Consider the following 19,468-nt stretch of genomic DNA (forward strand, 5'->3'; position numbering starts at 1 on the left):
TCGGATCATTGCACAATAAGTAAAGAATCAAAAAACTCGAAACATAACTGTGTTTGCCCGTCCAGCCAAAACCGTTGACGTCGCTGCCAACTTCGCAGTCGCTGCCGACGCTGCACACTGCTTTCGGCTCCATACGTATGAATAACAATAGGGCCGGTTGGTTGATCGGCCAGAACCCAACGAATTCGTCTAATTAGTCTTAGAACTAGAAGCCCCCAAAAATAGGTGTTGCTCACCACGCCTCTTGGCCTGGTTTTTAAACAAAGCAGATGCAAACAATTCGCAGTTTTATCGATTAAATGGCTTTATTTATGGCATTAGGATTTAAATACAAAGTTAGGAATTTTAAAAAGGGGGGCCAGATAATAAGGGTATATTTTCTAATTGAGTGAGATATGAACTGTATTTTCTAAATCAATAGAAAGCACTTAGTTTCCAGCTGGACTTGTGCCCCCAAGCATTTCCAATTGGCATTTGCCGAAGCAAAGGCACAGTGCCAATCAGATAATCGCAACCTTAACCGTTATTAGATCACTGTACAGCTGCGTCGCAGTCGCTGTCTCTTTCTATGGCGACAGCAACTCTAATCGGAACGGGAGATTGTGTGATTGAGAGAGTGGGTTGTTGTGGGCGGTGGGCGGTTGTGGGCAGTGGGAGGTGTGTTTAATAAATAGGCCAAATATGTAATATTGCTAAAATGTGTTTATTGTAATCTTTTCCACCCACACACACACACACAATCACACACATCCACGCACACTTTAAATAACGCACGTGCATTATTGCATCCCTTGGATTTCGCTCAAAGAGAGCAAGCGCGCGGCAACAAAGAGCGCCAGAGAGAGTGTAGCGTACTGTGCTGCCGCAGTCGCTGCCGCCGTCGACGTCGACTGCGCAGTTGGGGGCCCCCAAATCGGGAAACTATATTCGTTCGACGCTGAGTCGCTGTTCTACCGTCGTTGAGATTGCAACACTTCTCGATTTCGGGCTTTCGGAATTACATATACAAAATAACAGAAATTCGCCGTTGCCGCCGCTCTCCGCTTATTTTCGGCCAAAATACACAACGCTCGCGTCGCACGTAAAGTAAAAAAAAAAAAAAGAGTTCTACATTTTATAACGCTGTGTGCATGTGTGTGTGCGTGTGCTAGTTTTTCATGCGTTTTCTGCCGCTGCAACAACAATTAACAACAATAACGACAACAAACAGTTACCACATCGCCTGCCCTCTCTTTCTGCCACCACTCTCTCCCTGTCTCGCTCTCAAGCGCTTTTTAAACTGCTACCATGTATTTTTAAACTGCGTTTTTTTCGCCAAAAAACCCATAAAAAAATATAAAAACAAAACAAGAGGGAAATGTAAAAAAGCAAGATTTTTATGTGCTGGCCGCTGACAAAAGTCAACGACAACTATTTTGGCCCGAAACAAGGCAAAAGGTTGATGTGTTAGCCATAATAAAAGCTGTACGTTTGTATGTATCAAAAACTATGTGTGTGTGTGTGGAAAATCGTGTGAGAACGTACTTGATTTTGGGCTCACAAGGCGGCAGTTTGGATTTTTCGCCAGAAAAACAAATTATTATGGCCAGAAGGAGAGTTTTGTTGGCCAGAAGGGAGAATGTGTTTTTTTATGCGTGACATATACCACTTGGTTTCTTGTTTATTGTTGTTATTGTAACTGCTGGTGTTTTTTTTTTTATGGTGTTTTTGGCCAGCATTTTTTGTGTATACCAAACCATGGGCAAAATCCGCCCACCTCCGCCTTCTCCTTCACTGCTCCATCCTTACTTCTCCGTACTTCATACTCCGTACTGTCCCTTTATAATCTCCGCCTTTCCTGCCCCTCCTCCCCATTTGGCCACCTTCAAAAAAATAGTCACAACCATATCAACGAATCTCTCTCGCTCGTTTTCTACCCCCGAACTATGACATTCGCCTCCCCCACATTTTCCTCCTCGTGTGTTGCCTTTTTCGCACACGTTGCGTATACGTAATGGCCATAAACAACAACAAACACAGGAGCAGCAGTGGCAGCAGCAGCAGCCGCAATAGCAGGAAACTCGCATAGTCACAACCCTTTGCCCACATTTCCCAACCCAAACCCAAACAGAGCTGCCTCACAGTTTTCCCATTCAATGTGCGGCAGAGAAAGCTAGAGAATTTGTTTATTCAAATTTTTCCTGGTTGGCCTTTTCAACTGCCATTTGATGAGTGGCTAAACGATATGGCAAACAACACCAGCCATCCAAATAAAAAAAAAAAAAACAACAAGTAAATACCAGGAAAGCCAGATCTAAATCCCACTATTCAATTTGCCTTGCAGTAGCCCAGCTGAAAAACGAGAGCATCAAATCATCGAAAAGTGATAAAAACCTAATTATGCAAAATAATTGTTGAAATTCACAAAGCGCAAACGTTCCGCAACAAAACAGGTGCTAATTTATATCTTTAAAGATCCAATTGTTAAGTTTGAACAACGGCGAAAAGCAACAGCAATCCAGCCAATAAGTGAATCAAAGTCAAAAACGAGAGAAATCAAATCGAGCGGAAAGTTTTAAACTTGATTTGTTTTTTCGGCTGCTGCAAACGAGACAAGGAAAACGGAAAAGAGGTAAAATATATATACATATGTGTAATGTATTTTTAGTTGCATTCTGTGATGAAATGCTCGGGAATCAAAAAGTCGCATAAAGAACTGTGAAAAATGCCAACGGTTTCGAAATAACCCACGCGACGGATTTACTCGCGAGCATCTTAAGACAAATCTAATTGGTTCTTGGGAGCAGGGGGGAAAAGCGGGAAAAGTGACAGGGAAAACAGAAAAGCGAACCAATGGGAAGTGTGTCGCCTGGGGATACAGATTTTTCCTTAAGACATTCAGCTTTGTAGAGGGTGCCCCACCATCCCGATTGATTTGTTTGCCAGCGGAAAAACATTTCAATTAAGTATGCTAAAGGAATTTCCCGAAAAATGTTAGCTGGGTAACATTTTTAGACTGGGATAAAAGTATTGGCACAAATACCCAAACCAAATGTACTACAACTTAGCGATGATCTTTAGATAGAAATATTTAAATATTTATCTAAGGACATTCATAAATTAAAAGATTACAAGCTATGGGAATAAACAGGAAACTAATAGATACCTATTAACCTCCTCAAGAACTAAAACCCAGCAGGACCATTTTATATTTATTACATTGCTGCTCCCAATGCAGTCATAAATTAAAAAATGCAAATTTATTCAACACTTCTTCGATATATAATTTTAAATACTATGCTTTTCGCTGTGTACATTATGAATGAGAAACGCCGCCAGGCGACATTTTCCGAATAGCAAGCATCTTTGGGGTCTTGGGGGAGTATCATTCCGTGATCCAGCTTTTGGAGCCCTCAAGCACTGCTTTAAGCTTTCAATGCCGTAATTCTTATTTTGGCAGTCCGCCTGCCTTTTCGGCTTACATAAATATGTATAAATAAGTATTCCCCACGGCTGTCATGCTGATGCCGAGTTCCATGCCATCCTCCCAGTTCCAAGTTGCTAGCCGAGAGTTCCCTGTCTCTGGGACACCCTGTACATAAATCTAAAATTATAATGCGCTCCGCTCTTCAATATTCATTTTCAACCGTGCCCCGTCGCCGCCTTTTTAGCTCTTTTTCCGTCGCCTAGGCCACAAGTGAATCCTCCGCCTTGTTACTCAAGAGATTTTTCTTTATAAGCGGCGACAACACACACACACACACACACAAGCACACACACGCGGGAATGCCAAAAGAGCTAAAGTACTTTTGCCTATATAGTATAGTATGTTTTCATTTAATTTTCTCGCTAAAGATACAAAAATGGCGAAAAGTCTTTTGCTTAGCTGCCATCATTGTCGACAGCTGTTCCAAGGCGAAGAAGAAAGGCGGCGGGGGGTGGGGGTCCCATTTTTGACGGCGGCTGCTGCCGTTGGCAATAAAAATATATAATATGCCCGCCAGGCGCTCGGTTATCGAAACGATTCGCTGGATATAGCCAGCTATACAGCTACAGCTGGCAAACTAAACTTGGTGCTGGCAGTCTGCGAAGAAGAAAGTCGTAAACCAAGTCAAAGTTCAAGACTAAAAAAGATGGGGGCCAAAAAGGGGGGCGGGGGGCATGCATATATGTATACATGTCGCAGTGGCGGTGGTGGGTTAAGGCCGTAAAGAAAATCTGTGTCAAAAGGAAACAAGGCGAGGAAATGCCTTTAAGCTTTGACTTTTCACAAATCAAACTAATCCCCCCGCTATGCGTGATTTCAGCTTTTGCCTACACAATGGGAAAAATGGAAAAACCATCTCCAGTTTTCCGACATTGAGTTCTTTGAGATCTTATCTTTACGTTCGTAGTTTCGTGTAGATATTGCCATTGTGTTTCTAATAAATACGTAGATACATTGCTTTTAATGAAGGACCACATCTAATGGCATTTTGCAGTGCATATAAAACCAATATTCAGTTATTTAGCTTTCTCTGCGGGGCGACGTTCGTTTTTTTTAGTTTGGGTTCGACGCGTTAGCCCACATGCAAAATGGTCACCAAACGGTAACCAAACTTGCACTCTACCGTGGCGCTGACCATTTGGACCGCAACGCAGGCTGGGCAGGCAGACCCCCAACCGCAAAATCGGACTACAGACTAGAGGAGCACTCTACGGGCTCAGTTGGATTCCGATGGACGCGTACACATACAGATGCAGATACAAAGCTAGGGGCTGAGAGATACTACAGCTACAGGCAGCACAGCTACAGATACAGATACAGATACAGATACAGCTACGGATACAGCTACACCATTTGGACACACCCACCTGAATAATCTATATGCTAAGAGGCCCCATGTCAGCATGTGTGGGTCAACTGCGTGCGGCTTTTATGGCCGCCGTTCGTTGGGGATTTTGAAAAGTGTGGCCATAAATAGAACCGGACTGTGCTGCACGCACTGCTTTGCTCTGCTCCGATCCGCTCTGCTCTGCTCCCAATTCCAACTGCTCTCCACATCGACGGGCCTCAAACGGAGCAATTATTTTAGCTTTTTGCATATGCTTCGGGGTTCGAACCCACTGGAGCTGCATTGAAGCGAGTCGTGGTTCGGTTCTCTTCCCATTCATTCATTCATTCATCTAACGAGCTGATTCTGTTTTTGTTTTCCACCCAGTTTTTTTTTTTTTTACAACTATTCCGTTTCCACGCTTCATTCATGCATTCGAACAAAAAGTTAATATTAGTTATCTGCATATTTTCACGGTTCTCAAATCGTTTGCACTGCCCACCAGCGGATATGCACACACCAAGACGCAGATAGCGAGATTCAGATACAAATTCAGATACAAATTCAGATACAGATGCATAATGCATATGGAAATTGAGTTTGCGCCACCTGACAAAAGTTTCCACTTGGCTAATGTGAGAACTATTCGTTCAGCTCCAAAGCAAAGCAATTTGCCATCGCATTTGTGGACAAAGTTTTGATTCTTAACTGCTTATGGTGCGTAAATTATAGTTTGTTAAAAATAATGCATACTTTAAAATTGAGTTATCATATACCCAAATTCATCGCTTCAGCAATTAAATACACATTTAAAACATCCTATTTTGTATGGAAAAAGAATTTTAAATTTGGAAATATCGAACGATCCATTAAATAGTAATAATTTCGGTAGCTGAAGGGAATTTTAAGTGGGGAGAAAAAGTGATTAACAAAGATTTGTTTACTCATCAATCCAGTCGTTCATTCATTGAATTGGTTTCCTGTTCCCACAAGGCTAATTGAGTGTTTTGTTTATTTTGTTTACAACTCAATGATATTAGGCAGCTGCTAATCGACTAAATTTCACGCTGCTCGAAATGATGATTGTTATTCCCCGGGTGAAACTTTCATGGCTTTGTCGCCATCTCTGAAATGCTTGGCCAGGCAATGTAGTTAAGCCAAAAATATCTTCACAAGCACGGCAACTACAATAGCACACACTCAGATACGCAGATACACGAAGCGTACGCTCGGATATTGCTGCACATGCAAATGCAGATACAGATACAGAGCAGACATCGGTTTTATGCGAGTTGGCAACTTGAAATATTTCATTAACTTAAGAGGAAATGCACACATTTGTGTGGGCGCAAATGCCAATGGTTGTAGGTATGTTGGCATCTCTCGGATATTTAGGAATTCCCTTATCTGAGTTGCAATTCATGTGCGAATCTCATTTGCATAACTTTAGATGAATTAGTATTTTTCGATTGATTTAGATCCCTTAACTGGGTCGCCAAACGTAGCTTAACTTAATTGAATTTAAGGCGCAATTCGGGCGAAAATGTTGCCAAAAAGAATGCTGTTCAAAACAATACGAAAAAAAAATGTTGGTCGCACATTTTTCAAGCATCTAGGCAGCTGCAGATGCAGATACATTCGCGTACTTTCGGATGCAGGTACATAGTATCCGCATGCATATGCATATGGATGAAAGTTCTCAAACGAAATGATTGAAGTGAGTCAAAACCAACAAAAAGCAGAAGCCTGGAGGTGCACTGCCTTTGAGAATGACGTGCTCAGCTGCGCTTTTTCACTTTTACACAACCGAATCCGTGTAGATACGCGAGTGCACTCGGAAAAAGTTTTTAAATTGCTTTTATATTAATCGTATAGTACTTGGTTAAAAGTTCTTATATTCAATTAGATAAGTTGCTATCACTGTGGGTCAAAGCTATAAAAGTAGTTAACTTAATGAAAATATAACTAAAGAGAACATTTATCTTAAAATTGCTTATTTTCCGAGTGCGGGCCTTTATAGCCATCGCCATCTCTTTCGGTCGGGCCATTGTCTGCATTTTCGCATTTTAATTTCATGCTTTTGGCCTAGGAAACTGCGGCAACAAAGGAGGCAGAAGCAGTGGCACATTCAGCTGCGTCTACACAAATAGTTGGCAGCGTCTTCACGCCCCCAACTATGTATACACATTCACATCCACACACACATACATATACAATCAGTCAAAGCCCCCCAAAAACCCTCCAATTTGGAAACCCACCCGCCTTTTGAGTCACACTTTTACGTCACTTCTTTTCACTTTTTCTTTTTCGGTGGCCGCCTTTGGCTTTTACATTTCCTTTGGCTTTTCTTTGGCTTTTTGTGTGATTGCATTTTTATGGCTGTCTCCACTTGGAAAGTGCCGAATTTGCATATTTATATTTTGGCAGTTCCACCTGCTTCTTTGGCAAATTGCGTATACGCCCCTTTTGCTGTTTCCAAAAATTGTTTTTTAATGACTTAATTTGCCGTAGCATTTAATGGATGGCTTCGCTTCAGCTTTCGTACTTCGTCCTTCGTTCTCCGCTTGCGGCTGTATCAAATTCCGCTTAAATCCTTTGTCAGCATAGACAATAATCCGAACTGGAAGGGCATCAGCCATCGCTCATACGCAGCGTTGTCGGTCTCCCGCAGCTGAAGTGGCAATAAATCATCCGACCGAAACTTTTTCCACACCACACACACGCACACACACACACGTACATATAGATTAAAGGACATGAGTTGGCATGAGTTAGATGGGATTTTGTGTATATATACATATTAGCTTGAAATTAATTCCAACAGACTTTAAGTTACTGCGACTCGGGGCAAATATTGGACAAGGGCCAGAAATAAAACTAACACAAATACAAGAAGTTGGACATTGGCGAAGCACAACACACAGCACAGCACAAAAGTTTCATTGTTTCAAACTAGTTTTTGGCTTTGCAAATATATGTGTATATACTACATGCATACATATATGTAGTATGTGTCTATGTTTACAGAAAAGGGGATATATGTTAGGGACATATGTGTGAGTGGATTTACTGACACAGTGGCAATTTGTGCTCGCGCTTTTGTAGTTTGGCGTTTCCCTTTTGCTGCTGCCACTGCTGCTTCTGCTGCTGCTTTGGTTGCTCCTTCAGCTTCTGCCGAGGATTATGGATTTTTCTGTGCCACATATACATACGAATCAGGGTGTGGGCGGCATAACGCTGATGTGGGATGGATACCCCGATGGCAGGCCATCAATTTAGCTGCTGAGGCCGCCGAGCCTGCAATGATGACGTTGATGGCGATGATGAAGATATGATGATCATTATGATGTTTGTCTGTTGGTTTGTCTGGCCCTTCGTCTTCTCCTCTGCCCATTATTAAAGCCCAAGCCCATCACCATCCCCATCCCCATCACCATCCCCTCGCTCCTACATCCTGGTGTGCTACAATTTCCTTTCACTTGACTGACACCCAAAAGCTTCGTCCTCGCTCGCCGCACTCAAGGATTGTATAACATGTAGGCGAAAGGCAGCCAGCAGTTTTTCCTTCTTTCCTTTTTTGTTCTCTTATTTTTGCCAGGTGAGGGGATGAGCGCGGGGGGTGCACTTCCACTTCCGGCGCACTGTCAGTCAGTGCATCCTTGGCTGTACGTGTGTGTATCTGTGTGTGTGTGTGTGTGTGTGTGTGTGTGTGTGTGTTTGAGCCTGTTTTGCGCTTTCCCGCTTTCCACTTGACTTGGCTCCTCTGACTCTTGCTCTTTCGCTGCCTTCTCAAAGTTTTAGCACCGCAACTTCAATTGACCTTTGCTTTCCACACAGCCAACAGCCCACAGCCCACAACCCACTCACCCACTCACCCACTCACCCACCCACCCATCTGCTCTTTTGGCCCCTTTCCTCTTCAGTTCATCTTCACCCACTGACTTTCTTTCGTTTTAAGTTATTCACCAACACGTACGCTTTAACGTCATCGTCATGCCTCAGCCATCAACATGATTTCCTCGTCCGATTTTCCCGCCCGCTCCTAACTTGCACCACCCACCCAACCTCCTCCTCCTCCCATTGGCTTATCCCACCATGTCGGCAGTTATGGCCTCTTAAACTCTTTGAGCCTGGGCTGGCTAATTGTCCTTATGTGACTTGGATACGCTTATCTGGCCAACTGAGGATACGGGACTCGTCTGCTCTGCTCGTCCGCACCTGGCGAGTTAAAGGATTTGTCCTGCATCCCCGTTTTAAACCACCTCTCGGTGTACTGCCCAAAAAAGTTTAGATAAATATTTAATGCAAAATGGGGCTCCTTTTGGCAATAAGGAAATACATTTTCTCTTAAATAAAATATGATAATTTGCATACATCCTTTAAACATTTTTTTATTGCTCTAAATATATGTTTAAATCAATTATATTAGGTTCTTTATATATATGTTCTATATATATATATATAAAAATATATGTTCTATAATAAGAATCTACACAGCAAAAGGCTGCAGCACTTGCAATCGATATCCTTTCGCTTTTCCCTGTGTACGCTCCATATTTTGTGCAGCATACTGCCAGGCGCATTTCGTCCTGTTTCGTCCTGTTTCGCAGAGGTTTGGCTCTGCGCTTTCGCCGTGTCAGCGTTTATCGCTCGCCTTGGGTTCTGCTCTTTATTGTTTTTGGCAAGGACGCTTACTTACACACACACACACACACACAGACACGTAAGGATGCAGGTGTGCATATGCAACTATAATGCGATACAGTAGGAGCACGGTAGGGAAAACTCGCTTTGTTCTTATCTTTTTTTTGGCGTATGCTTCTCGGAGTTGCCGTCCCATGTGGGCAGTTTAGTTTTAAAATAGTTCCAACGCCTTTGGAGTCCTTTCCCCGCACGCCTTCCTTCCGGTTTCGGTTCCTGTTACGGTTTTTACCACTTGCCGCCTCACCCTTTCCCTTTAATTTCCTTCCCCTTTTTCCTTGGGTTTTCCTACGTTTTTCTTGCCACAGTTGTGTGCTGGCTTCATTTCCCTTTTTTTCTTGCTACTTCTTCGTATCTGTGCCAAGTGAAGCGCGCCCACGTTGCCATTTTATAGGTCAAACTTGCACTCTCTTCAGCAACTGCTTTAATTCGACTTTCCCACTGCCCCGCCCACTTTTCACCCGCTTTTCCCCAGCCATGTGCTACTGGCTACGCAGTCTGGTTATTCAATAGTTTGGCGCTCACTAATTGCATTGCCCTAATTGCCCAAGTTACGCTTGAAATGTGCCAAAAACGGACATAAAAACGGAACAGCAAATTCCAACCATAGCAAAATGTTTTTTTAATCCTTGCGATATCAAATATTGAACTGCACAACTGGGAATAATTTCTCCATTTACGCTTTTGCGAGTTAAATCATCCTTGTGCACTACCCATTTTTATAAATGGGTTGTATTGTTATTAATCTTGACTTCTACCAGCTTTTTTATATTACGAATTAAATTGTAATTAATTACAAATATTTATGATTTTAAGTACAATTTTTATTTTTGTATGTATATGGAATTCTTACTTTGCAGCATAAAAAAAATCATAATTTCTACTTATGCAATATGAAATGTTTGTTTTTACAATAATGTGCAGTACATTTTCACATTATTCCATAGTTTTACGCTTCATTCTCCAGTGATTCTGGCATTTTTCCCCCTCCTCTCATATCATAGCTGTGGTTTTTCAAAATTTCGTAATTAAACGCGATTTGAAACCCCCTGGGGAAATAATGTTCTCTGGCTGTTTTTACTCCATACCTCAATCCTATTGTTCAGAACGTATACGTATCTCGCATCAAAATCGCTGAGCATTCGGCAGTCGCATCTGTGGCACAAACTCGTTCCCTCTTTTGGTAATATAAAATTCTTTGACGGTTCCTGTTTCCATTGGCATTACTCGCGCAATTTTCGCACGTGGAATTTTGCAATATTGTTGAGCACGAGAACGAGCACCTCAACTGACTGACTGACTAACTGACAGCTCTGTTGGTGGATGGCTGGATGAACGGATGCATAGATGTGGGCTGTGGGTGGGGTGGGGATTGTGTGAGAGTTTTGAGCTGGCGGCTGCTGTTGATTAAATTCCATTGATATCGCCGACGTTGTCATGCTGCGAACAGTAGCTCAGCTTTAGCACTCCGGAGTCCGGACCTGACTCCGTGATTTTCCGGCTGACCTCAGTTGCTGCTGTTGGCACTGTGGACATGGCTGTTGCCATGGCCGGGAGTAATGAAGATTTTAATAATTCAGCCGAGTGCTGCCAGGGCTCGGCATTTTCTCTTTGTCACCGTTTTACTATCCCGCCATCATCAATTCTGCTAATGCGCTGGAATAAAGTTCTCAAAAATAATTTCATAATATTGTAAATAATTAAGAGCCGCACATAAATCATGAGCACTTGCCCTGCGCCCATCTTGGCTCATCATGAATCATGTCAGGGGCACTTAGCCATCGGCAAAATCAGCTTACGCCTCACCCACTTTATGCTGGCCACATCCGCTTGGGAAGCCAAGAAAATCTATGGCGAAGCTTTTAGATTTTCAAAATTTTCTTTTGCCCAAAGCGCCAATATAGCATGTATTTATATTCGCCAGACGGAAAAGACTAATGTATGTACTCTTCTATTTGCCGACGGACAACGTCATTTGATTTTGTTTTTCTCATTTCTAAAAATATATGTGTTTTTTTCAATTTTGGAATGGTGACGCGTTTTAATGAGCGGAAGATATATCTGTTCGTTGGCTTTGCATTTATGCATATGTGCGGATTTAGTTTTAATTGCGCCTAAGAGAATTTATAGCCGTGATTTATACAAGCACTTATATTTCGTTAATTTATTTGTTTGAGATACGGAAAATGGGTCGAAATAGAGCCATACAATCACGTGTTGCCAACAACTTTCCCACACAGTCCATTAAATAGATATCTCATACGTGCATCCGATTTTCGGTGTACGTACTACATATATGTATGTACAAATATCTTTAAATCGATCGGGAAGTCGGACGTACAATTGAAATGCCTGCCTGGCATAGCACAACTTCAACGCGAACGCAAACAATTTTGACATTTTCATTGTTAATGAAAATTTAATTATGTTTTCATTGCTATGTGCGTGTGTATGTGTGTATGGTGCGCCAATCGAAATCCGCCCGTACACACTGCGATTGCCGGACATTCGGAGGCTATCAGACCGCCGGACAATTGTCCGGCTATTGACAACAATTGTCAATTCTACGGGGCGGTGGACAGTGGGCGGCGGACAGATAAATGCCCGGCGATAAGCGACCAGCACGGCGGGCAATGGAGCGCGTTGCCCATCATCGATGAGCCACGGATTGTGAGATACAAATGACACGATATGGCCAGGGATACCTACATGCTATATGGCTGCTCGGGACTGGATACCACTTGCATACGAATGCGATATATGGGGCCAACAAACATGCGACGCCCAGAACATGCAAACAACATCTACAACAACAGCAGCCCCCCCCACACCCCCATATCTACACACATCTAAATGAAATGTTTGACGAAGGCTGCGAATATGTACATATTCAACTCGAACTCAAATAAGTGCATGTAGAAGTTTCCTCGATCGCAATTATAATGGGCATCTGCAGCTCATGGCAACACGTATGATTTTCGAGCTGCACAGCGAGAAAATTTTGGTCAGCTAATTGCTGTCAATATCAAAATGCCTACTAATCTAGTTTGCAGGTGAAACGTGTATGTCTATTTAATATGCATAATCATGTTCAAATTAATAACAACTGCTGCAGGGGAAACTATTATAATATATATTGTGCTATCTGCACTTGCCTCTCGTGTGGCCCAAAAAAATTGTTCAAACCGTGTTGTTGACAAGGCAAGTTTATTGTTGCTGCTGCGGCTGTGATGTTGCTGCTGCTGCGGCTGCTGTTAAAATTAAACTCTCTGTGCTATTTAGTTGTCTCGCCGCCGCTTCTGAAGGTGAATTTATGGTGCACACATGGTGCCCGACGACTACTACCTCTAGTTTCCGCTGCCAGTGTATGGGTGCGTATCTGTGAGCCTGCCTGCGCTGAGTTTTCCTCGTGTGACATATGTCGGCTGTGCCAGAAATAGATTCGTTTCGAAATGTAGGGGGCAATTCTTTACGTTTCTTTTCTGTGTTCTTTTTCCAAGATTAAAATGCTCTCTTTCTCACTCAATGCGTTTTGCTAGCCATGTGGCTGATTATTTTAATCGTTTATTAATGAGCTCAACTAATTTTGTGTTTGATTATTTGCCTTTTTTTTTTTGCAGATACCAAGAATCAGCAAGAAGCACAACCAACTGTATACATGCGTGCTACAAGTAAATCTGTAAAAGCCATCTCAATAGCCCCAGCCGTCGCATAATCGCCATCCGATCCGATCCGATACGATCCGAACCGATTCGATTTGAGTTGATATAATCCAAACTCGGCCGTACCAAAAAAAAACGCTACAAATCGCAAAACAAACCGGAGCCGCTCGATCCAGCGAACGGCAGCGACAAGAAGTTTTTTCGGCCAGCGCGCACCCCAAACTCCAGCAACAGCCTCAAGATTCTGCCATTCGGAGCACTCAACTTTCGTCCGGAGACGACACCCGCAGAGATGCACAAGATCGCAGCAGCGCCGCCTCCATCGGCCACGCCCGGCGGAGGACTGGAGACGCCCCTGGCGGCGCCCAAATACGGCACACTAATACCCAATCGCATCTTTGTGGGCGGCATCAGGTGAGATGGTCTTCAATTCGGATTCCAATTCCCGGAAGCCTTAGAAATTCTTTAGTTATAGGAGAAACATGTTTATTACATTTTTCTCTGAGAAATATTTCCATGTAATGAAGCCATGATACTAAATCATTTCCTTAAATACAGAAAAAGCAAGGCGAATGATTTCCCGTATTAAAAACCTTTTTAGTAGTACCAACTAATCGAAATCTTTCCCACCTAGCGGCGATACCACCGAGGCCGATCTGACCCGCGTCTTCAGCGCCTATGGAACGGTAAAGAGCACCAAGATCATCGTGGACCGGGCAGGTGTGAGCAAGGGCTATGGATTCGTTACCTTTGAGACGGAGCAGGAGGCGCAAAGACTGCAAGCGGATGTAAGTAGTACTCCAATGAACTGTTGCTAATGTCGCCTGTTGAACGTTTACCAAAAAAACAAAAACAAAACAGAAAATGAAATGCCAGTATTATAATTTGAATGAAGCGAGCGTAAACATCACCTACAACCTACGAACGATTGAACGAACCAACCAAACACCTTGATATATTATATAGAGCTCTTTCGATTGTCGCGTTTCGAAATGGATATATATGTACGCAAATCACACACAACTTAAAATTGTGCTCCGATCTTTTAGGGCATTACCTGACCCATCACACACAAGTACCAAGTACCAAGTACCAAGTACTACTACTATGAGACGTCGGTTCCTCCTACTACTACCGATACCACTACTACTACTACTAGTACTACTTCTACTACTACTACTACTACTACTACCACCAACAACAACACTCCCCGCGGGGGGGTCCCCACATAAGAAATACCTCATATGATTGTCGCCACTGTGCGATATATGATATATGATATATGATGATCAGATGTACCGCCTTAGGTACGGACGGCACTTTGTTCTTTTATAAATTTCTTCTTATTGCGTTTTTGTTGAGTTTACGTTTCCGAGTTACGTTACATTTCCGTTGCGTTGCCATTCCGTTACGTTACATTCGATTCCGTTGCGTTCCTTATATCGTTTCATTGCCAGAAACCAAACCAAAAAATATTACACACTCTTACAATACACACCACTCACCCACACCCACACCCACATAGTTATATAACCCCACATTACCAATTTACACCACTTTATACCATTTTACCCAAGTGTAGGCAGCCTCTCCACTTTCCTCCTATATATCTCTGTGATCCCACAACACCCACACGTATCCAATTGATATCCTATTGATATAATAACGAAGTTTGCCCGTTAAGCTAAAAACCAAAATCAAATGCAAATGCAAACAAATGTTGAGTTCGTTGCACCGTTTTTAATGCTCATTTTATGCAATCAATTAAACAATTAGCGAATTTTGCTCTTTTGGCTCCCGTTACACTGGAGCGCGGTCTCCATAGACTTTTTAATAGACTAGACTACTATATATAGACAATACCTTAGTGCGTTGCCTTGTTGCCTTTGATTCTCGTTTGAAATTCCAAGTCTTGAGTTCCGTTTTGAGTTATATTTTCGTGTAAAGTTGCATTGTTGGCACATCTTTTCCGTTCTTGCCTAATTTGCTGATTACAAATCGATTGTGTATTGCACATTTTTCCAATTGCGGAATAATTAACGAACCAACAGCAGCAGCAGCAGTAATAATAATAATAATCCAATTCCAATCCCCAGCAAAGTAAGTGCGCGGCGTAAAAGTTCCTAGGGAATACTATATATCTATATATATCTATGGAACCCATACTTAGCAGTCCAATCACCTGCTCCCCAGGGCAACCCACGCTCTGTCTTTTAGTTTAACCGAAATACACTGGACAAAATAGAAAATAAGAAAAGGAAATATGCGATCATCTGTTTAGGAAATAAATAATGTAACTTCATTAATATTTTCCTTAATTTTTTCTTATATACATATAAGCCTACTAATGTGCATCTGTTGAACAACTTCTGGTTATGTACTGATTTTTTCCCGTGTAGCAGTTGCCTCCCGTTTCTTGACTATATAGAGTAAAGATCTGGGCTAGGTTCACCTCGGACCATAAAAAGTTCTGCCTCCAGGTGGCTCATTACAAAATGAACTTGTCTGCCATATTTTGTTTTGGCATACTAATTGATTATAATTATTGCATAAGCACTGCCCCTGCCACTGCCACTGCCCTGCCAGGGTGAGTGATGCAACTTTTACCCATTTCTGGGAAAATTCCCATTTACCTTTTACCCTCTTCTGCGTTACTGGCAATGCGATATACTCGTATACTGTGCTGCTTGTGGAGGCTGAAGCTTCCGCCGTGCTCTGTGGCATATTAAGTGAAAAACTTTTGCCGCTCGTCATTAATATGCATTGTTGTCGTTCTGGTTGTTGTTCCACCTCTTGTTGCTACTGCTGCCGCTGGTGCTGCTGCTGTTGTTGCTGTTGCTGCTGCTGCTGCTGATGCCCGAGACTGGGACACGAGTGTCCTTGTGAATGCAAAAGGGAGAGAGCAGAAAGCAGAAAGCATAATGCCCGCAGGCAGAACAAGGATAACAACGACCATACTCTATGCAAAAGGCAAAAGCTGAAACGGGCACACACAGAGCCAGCGTCAACAACAATAAAAACAAGTCCTGCCAACGTTTAACCAAGTTTTATAATTTACACACAAACACACTCGCATAGAAAGTTACATTCACACCACACCCCAGCGAGAGGAGACAACACGCATTACACTAATTAAATTTCATTTAGAAAAGTTTAGCATTGAGTTCGAGTTTTTTTGTCGACCACGAACTCATCAAAAGCCACAGCGTTCAACAAAAAGGTCCAACAAACCATGGACCACAATCCCCAAAATACATTCCCGAATAGAGAGAGTAACATATATACATATATCATATCAGTTCACAGAAACAGAAACCAAAGCCCACACTGCGTATACTAATTTTTGTGTATATGTTCTATGATGGCCAACTAATCCCACCCATCCGAAACCATTGTCACCTCATACATGCATAAATACGCAACACAAATACTACACATAGATTAGAGCAAATTTGGGTCCGTAAAATGAGCTCGGACCCCGCACATTTCGAATGTATGAGATTTGCCTACTCCACTCCAGGAGAAGAGTGGACTCTATGTATAGACTCTTCAATTTTAAATCATTTTAGAGTGGAGCACGGGCACCGTTTTGTTGTCCTTTTTGTGTGCCGAAACAAAAGGCCACCGCCATCACCACCGTAAAAGGCAGCCGGCAAAAGGATTCTTAATTAAATTCAGTCAAGACAAGAGGTGGTTAAGAATGATGATGAAGAGGGGTGGCTCCTTTCAGGGCTCCTTTGCCATACGTTTCATCTTTAGTTTACTTTCTCAACTGTTGGCCCTTTGTTAGGGTCCTTATTCCTATGTCGCTGGCCGAGAAGGACGATGGCTCGAGGGCGGCCAACTCGAACATAAATGAAAAGAATGTTTGCCCAGCGGCGGTCAGAAAAGGATACGGCGGCTCAGGTTTTTCCGTGCCTCCAACCGCCCCTCCCCCTCTCTGTACCCACCTCGCTTTTCATTTCATTTTCCACGTTATTTTTCCGTATTTTTTTTTTTAACGACAAAGTAGCAGCATCTCCTTGGCCCGCAAACATTTGCTTAGGTTAATGGTTATTACCGCTGCCAAGAGGGGTCAGCACTCAAAAACGCCACTCCCCGGCCGACTCTTCCTCAAGGAGTCTGGGCTTATCTCTTTGTGGCGTCGTGTCCTTTTCATGCATTTCATGCGAAAATCACAAGGGTATCAGTCGGGACTAATTGGCAATTAAAGATGAACTGGCTGCCAGACGGCCAGTCAGCTTTCCATCTGCGTTAGTAGTAGAAAAAGGTATTAAATGCAAATTGGCTGATTTATTGAGTCGAAGAGAGATGCTAAATGCATTTTTAAAAAGGGTATTTTTTTCGAGAAAAATGAACTTGTGGAAAAGTTCCTCATAAAAGGCTTTGTAAAAGAGGCTTACGAGATTTTAAACTACTGACCTTTTTTTTCTTTAAAGCAACTTTGGATATATTTTATATATATACACTTTGGACTTGGTGTTGGTGTTACATAATTATTGGTTTTACAGTTTTATTGTTTGTTTTTATATTTAATTATTCAGTAGGAAACACGAAACGAGAGAAGAAACGAAACAATAAGCAAGCTTTATATTCCAAATTGAATTTTGTTCTTTTTTTAACAATGCTTTTGTGCCTTTTTAGTTCATATGTATACTTTTTTAAATGAGTTCATTATTCTGGTTAATTAATTTTTGTGTTTATGTTTGTTGATTAAAATAAACATGTTGTTAAATTTTGTGCCGCGTGAATTGAATATGATAATTACGAAACAATGAGAGCAATAAGTTGGCGATTGGATTTGCTTTTGAAGCCAAATTTAAAACCACAGCAAAAACAGCGCAAATCTAGTTATGCAACATATGTACATGACATTTTGTAATAAACTTTACCTAATTAAATCACACACACACACATACAACACTACACCCCACAGTATAAACATTTACACCTATATACTTTATATATATATATAACTTCGGTAATGGTATTTTGCCTTGGCACGTGTTTCTCTCTCTTAGCCATGGCCGTGCCATAAAAAGCAAAAAATGAACAGAAGATTTAAATAATAAACCAAAAAAAAAAAAAGACACAATAAAAACCAAAAGCGTTGCGCATTAATTTTTAACTATTTTTTGAGAATTTTTGATGCTGCTGCGTTCGATTTGAATTTGAATTTCTTCGTTCGGCTTGTGTGTTGATAATTGCAATGTTGTGATATTAATGCTCCTCTATTTATGCTTTCTCTCTCTGTCTTTCTCTTCCATCTCTCTTTGGCACAAAAAAATTTAAAAAAAAATAACAAACAGGGTGAATGCGTGGTATTACGTGATCGCAAACTGAACATTGCACCGGCCATCAAAAAGCAGGTGAGTGCCAACTGCACTTCGGTGCAAGTTCGGTGTGTAAGTGCAATAAACTAATAATGATGTGCTTCATCCCAGCCCAATCCTCTGCAGTCAATTGTGGCCACAAACGGAGCCGTCTACTATACCACCACGCCGCCGGCACCGATCAGCAACATACCCATGGATCAGTTCGCAGCCGCTGTTTATCCGCCAGGTGAGATATGCTCGTTCTGCTGGGCGACCTTCAACTTTGAAAAAAGTATATTAATATATATTAATCTATGCGTTTGATGGGTCTTCATCGTTTCTCTGAGTTTCACTTGGTTTTATTGACATTTGTTTTTCTTTTCTTTGTATTTCATTACGCTCTCTCTCTATACTCGAAATACACTTCATCGACACAACAAAATACAACCACCACCACCACCACTACCACCACCATCAATTGGGAAACAATTAACCAAACCTAGTTACTGACTTTACAGCCGCTGGAGTGCCAGCCATCTACCCACCTTCAGCCATGCAATATCAGCCATTCTATCAGTACTACAGTGTGCCAATGGTGAGTGCGACTCAACTCGACTCGATTCGACTCGATGCGATGCAGATAAGGTCAAAATAATAGCACTGATAGTGATTCACATATTCGCCACGATTTCAGGCGAATAACTACATTTTAGGATGTATTAAAAAGTGCATTTATTAGTGCAGTATTCCACATTTAGTGCTTTTACTTTGACCACAACTGCAGCAAATGGCATGTATCTGTAAAATACTTATTCTCGAATCTTTCCTTGCAGAATGTACCCACCATTTGGCCTCAGAATTACCAAGGTGAGTTTCGTTGAGCGCCCAGCCTCACAGTATCTTGTATCTCGCTGGCCATTTTGTCGTTTGTCGTAGCCTACACATATCGGTATTTGCTTTCTTTTCTTTCATTTTTTCTTGGCGCACCACCACCACC

At 42.0% G+C, this 19,468-nt stretch overlaps 1 protein-coding gene across 10 annotated transcripts in view; it reads left to right on the forward strand.

The window, feature by feature from the left end:
• LOC6532614 (protein boule) overlaps nt 1–19,468 on the forward strand; it is a 33,075-nt gene that overhangs the window by 4,472 nt on the left and 9,135 nt on the right. For 4 of the 10 annotated variants that reach the window (XM_015194000.3, XM_015194002.3, XM_015194001.3 and 1 more), the window contains 6 exons: nt 13,115–13,570; nt 13,791–13,944; nt 18,466–18,525; nt 18,601–18,718; nt 18,975–19,066; nt 19,305–19,338. In XM_015194000.3, coding sequence (XP_015049486.1) covers nt 13,449–13,570; nt 13,791–13,944; nt 18,466–18,525; nt 18,601–18,718; nt 18,975–19,066; nt 19,305–19,338 — 580 coding nt within the window. In that variant the 5' untranslated portion in view covers nt 13,115–13,448. Of the gene's footprint in view, nt 1–936; nt 1,087–2,323; nt 2,612–13,114; nt 13,571–13,790; nt 13,945–14,205; nt 14,464–18,465; nt 18,526–18,600; nt 18,719–18,974; nt 19,067–19,304; nt 19,339–19,468 lie in introns of those variants that run through there. The other 6 variants (XM_015193999.3, XM_039374287.2, XM_002093322.4 and 3 more) reach the window with 4 other exon arrangements.

This window comes from Drosophila yakuba, chromosome 3L (genome assembly GCF_016746365.2).
Source record: "Drosophila yakuba strain Tai18E2 chromosome 3L, Prin_Dyak_Tai18E2_2.1, whole genome shotgun sequence".
In the NCBI taxonomy this organism is placed as follows: Eukaryota; Metazoa; Arthropoda; class Insecta; order Diptera; family Drosophilidae; genus Drosophila; species Drosophila yakuba.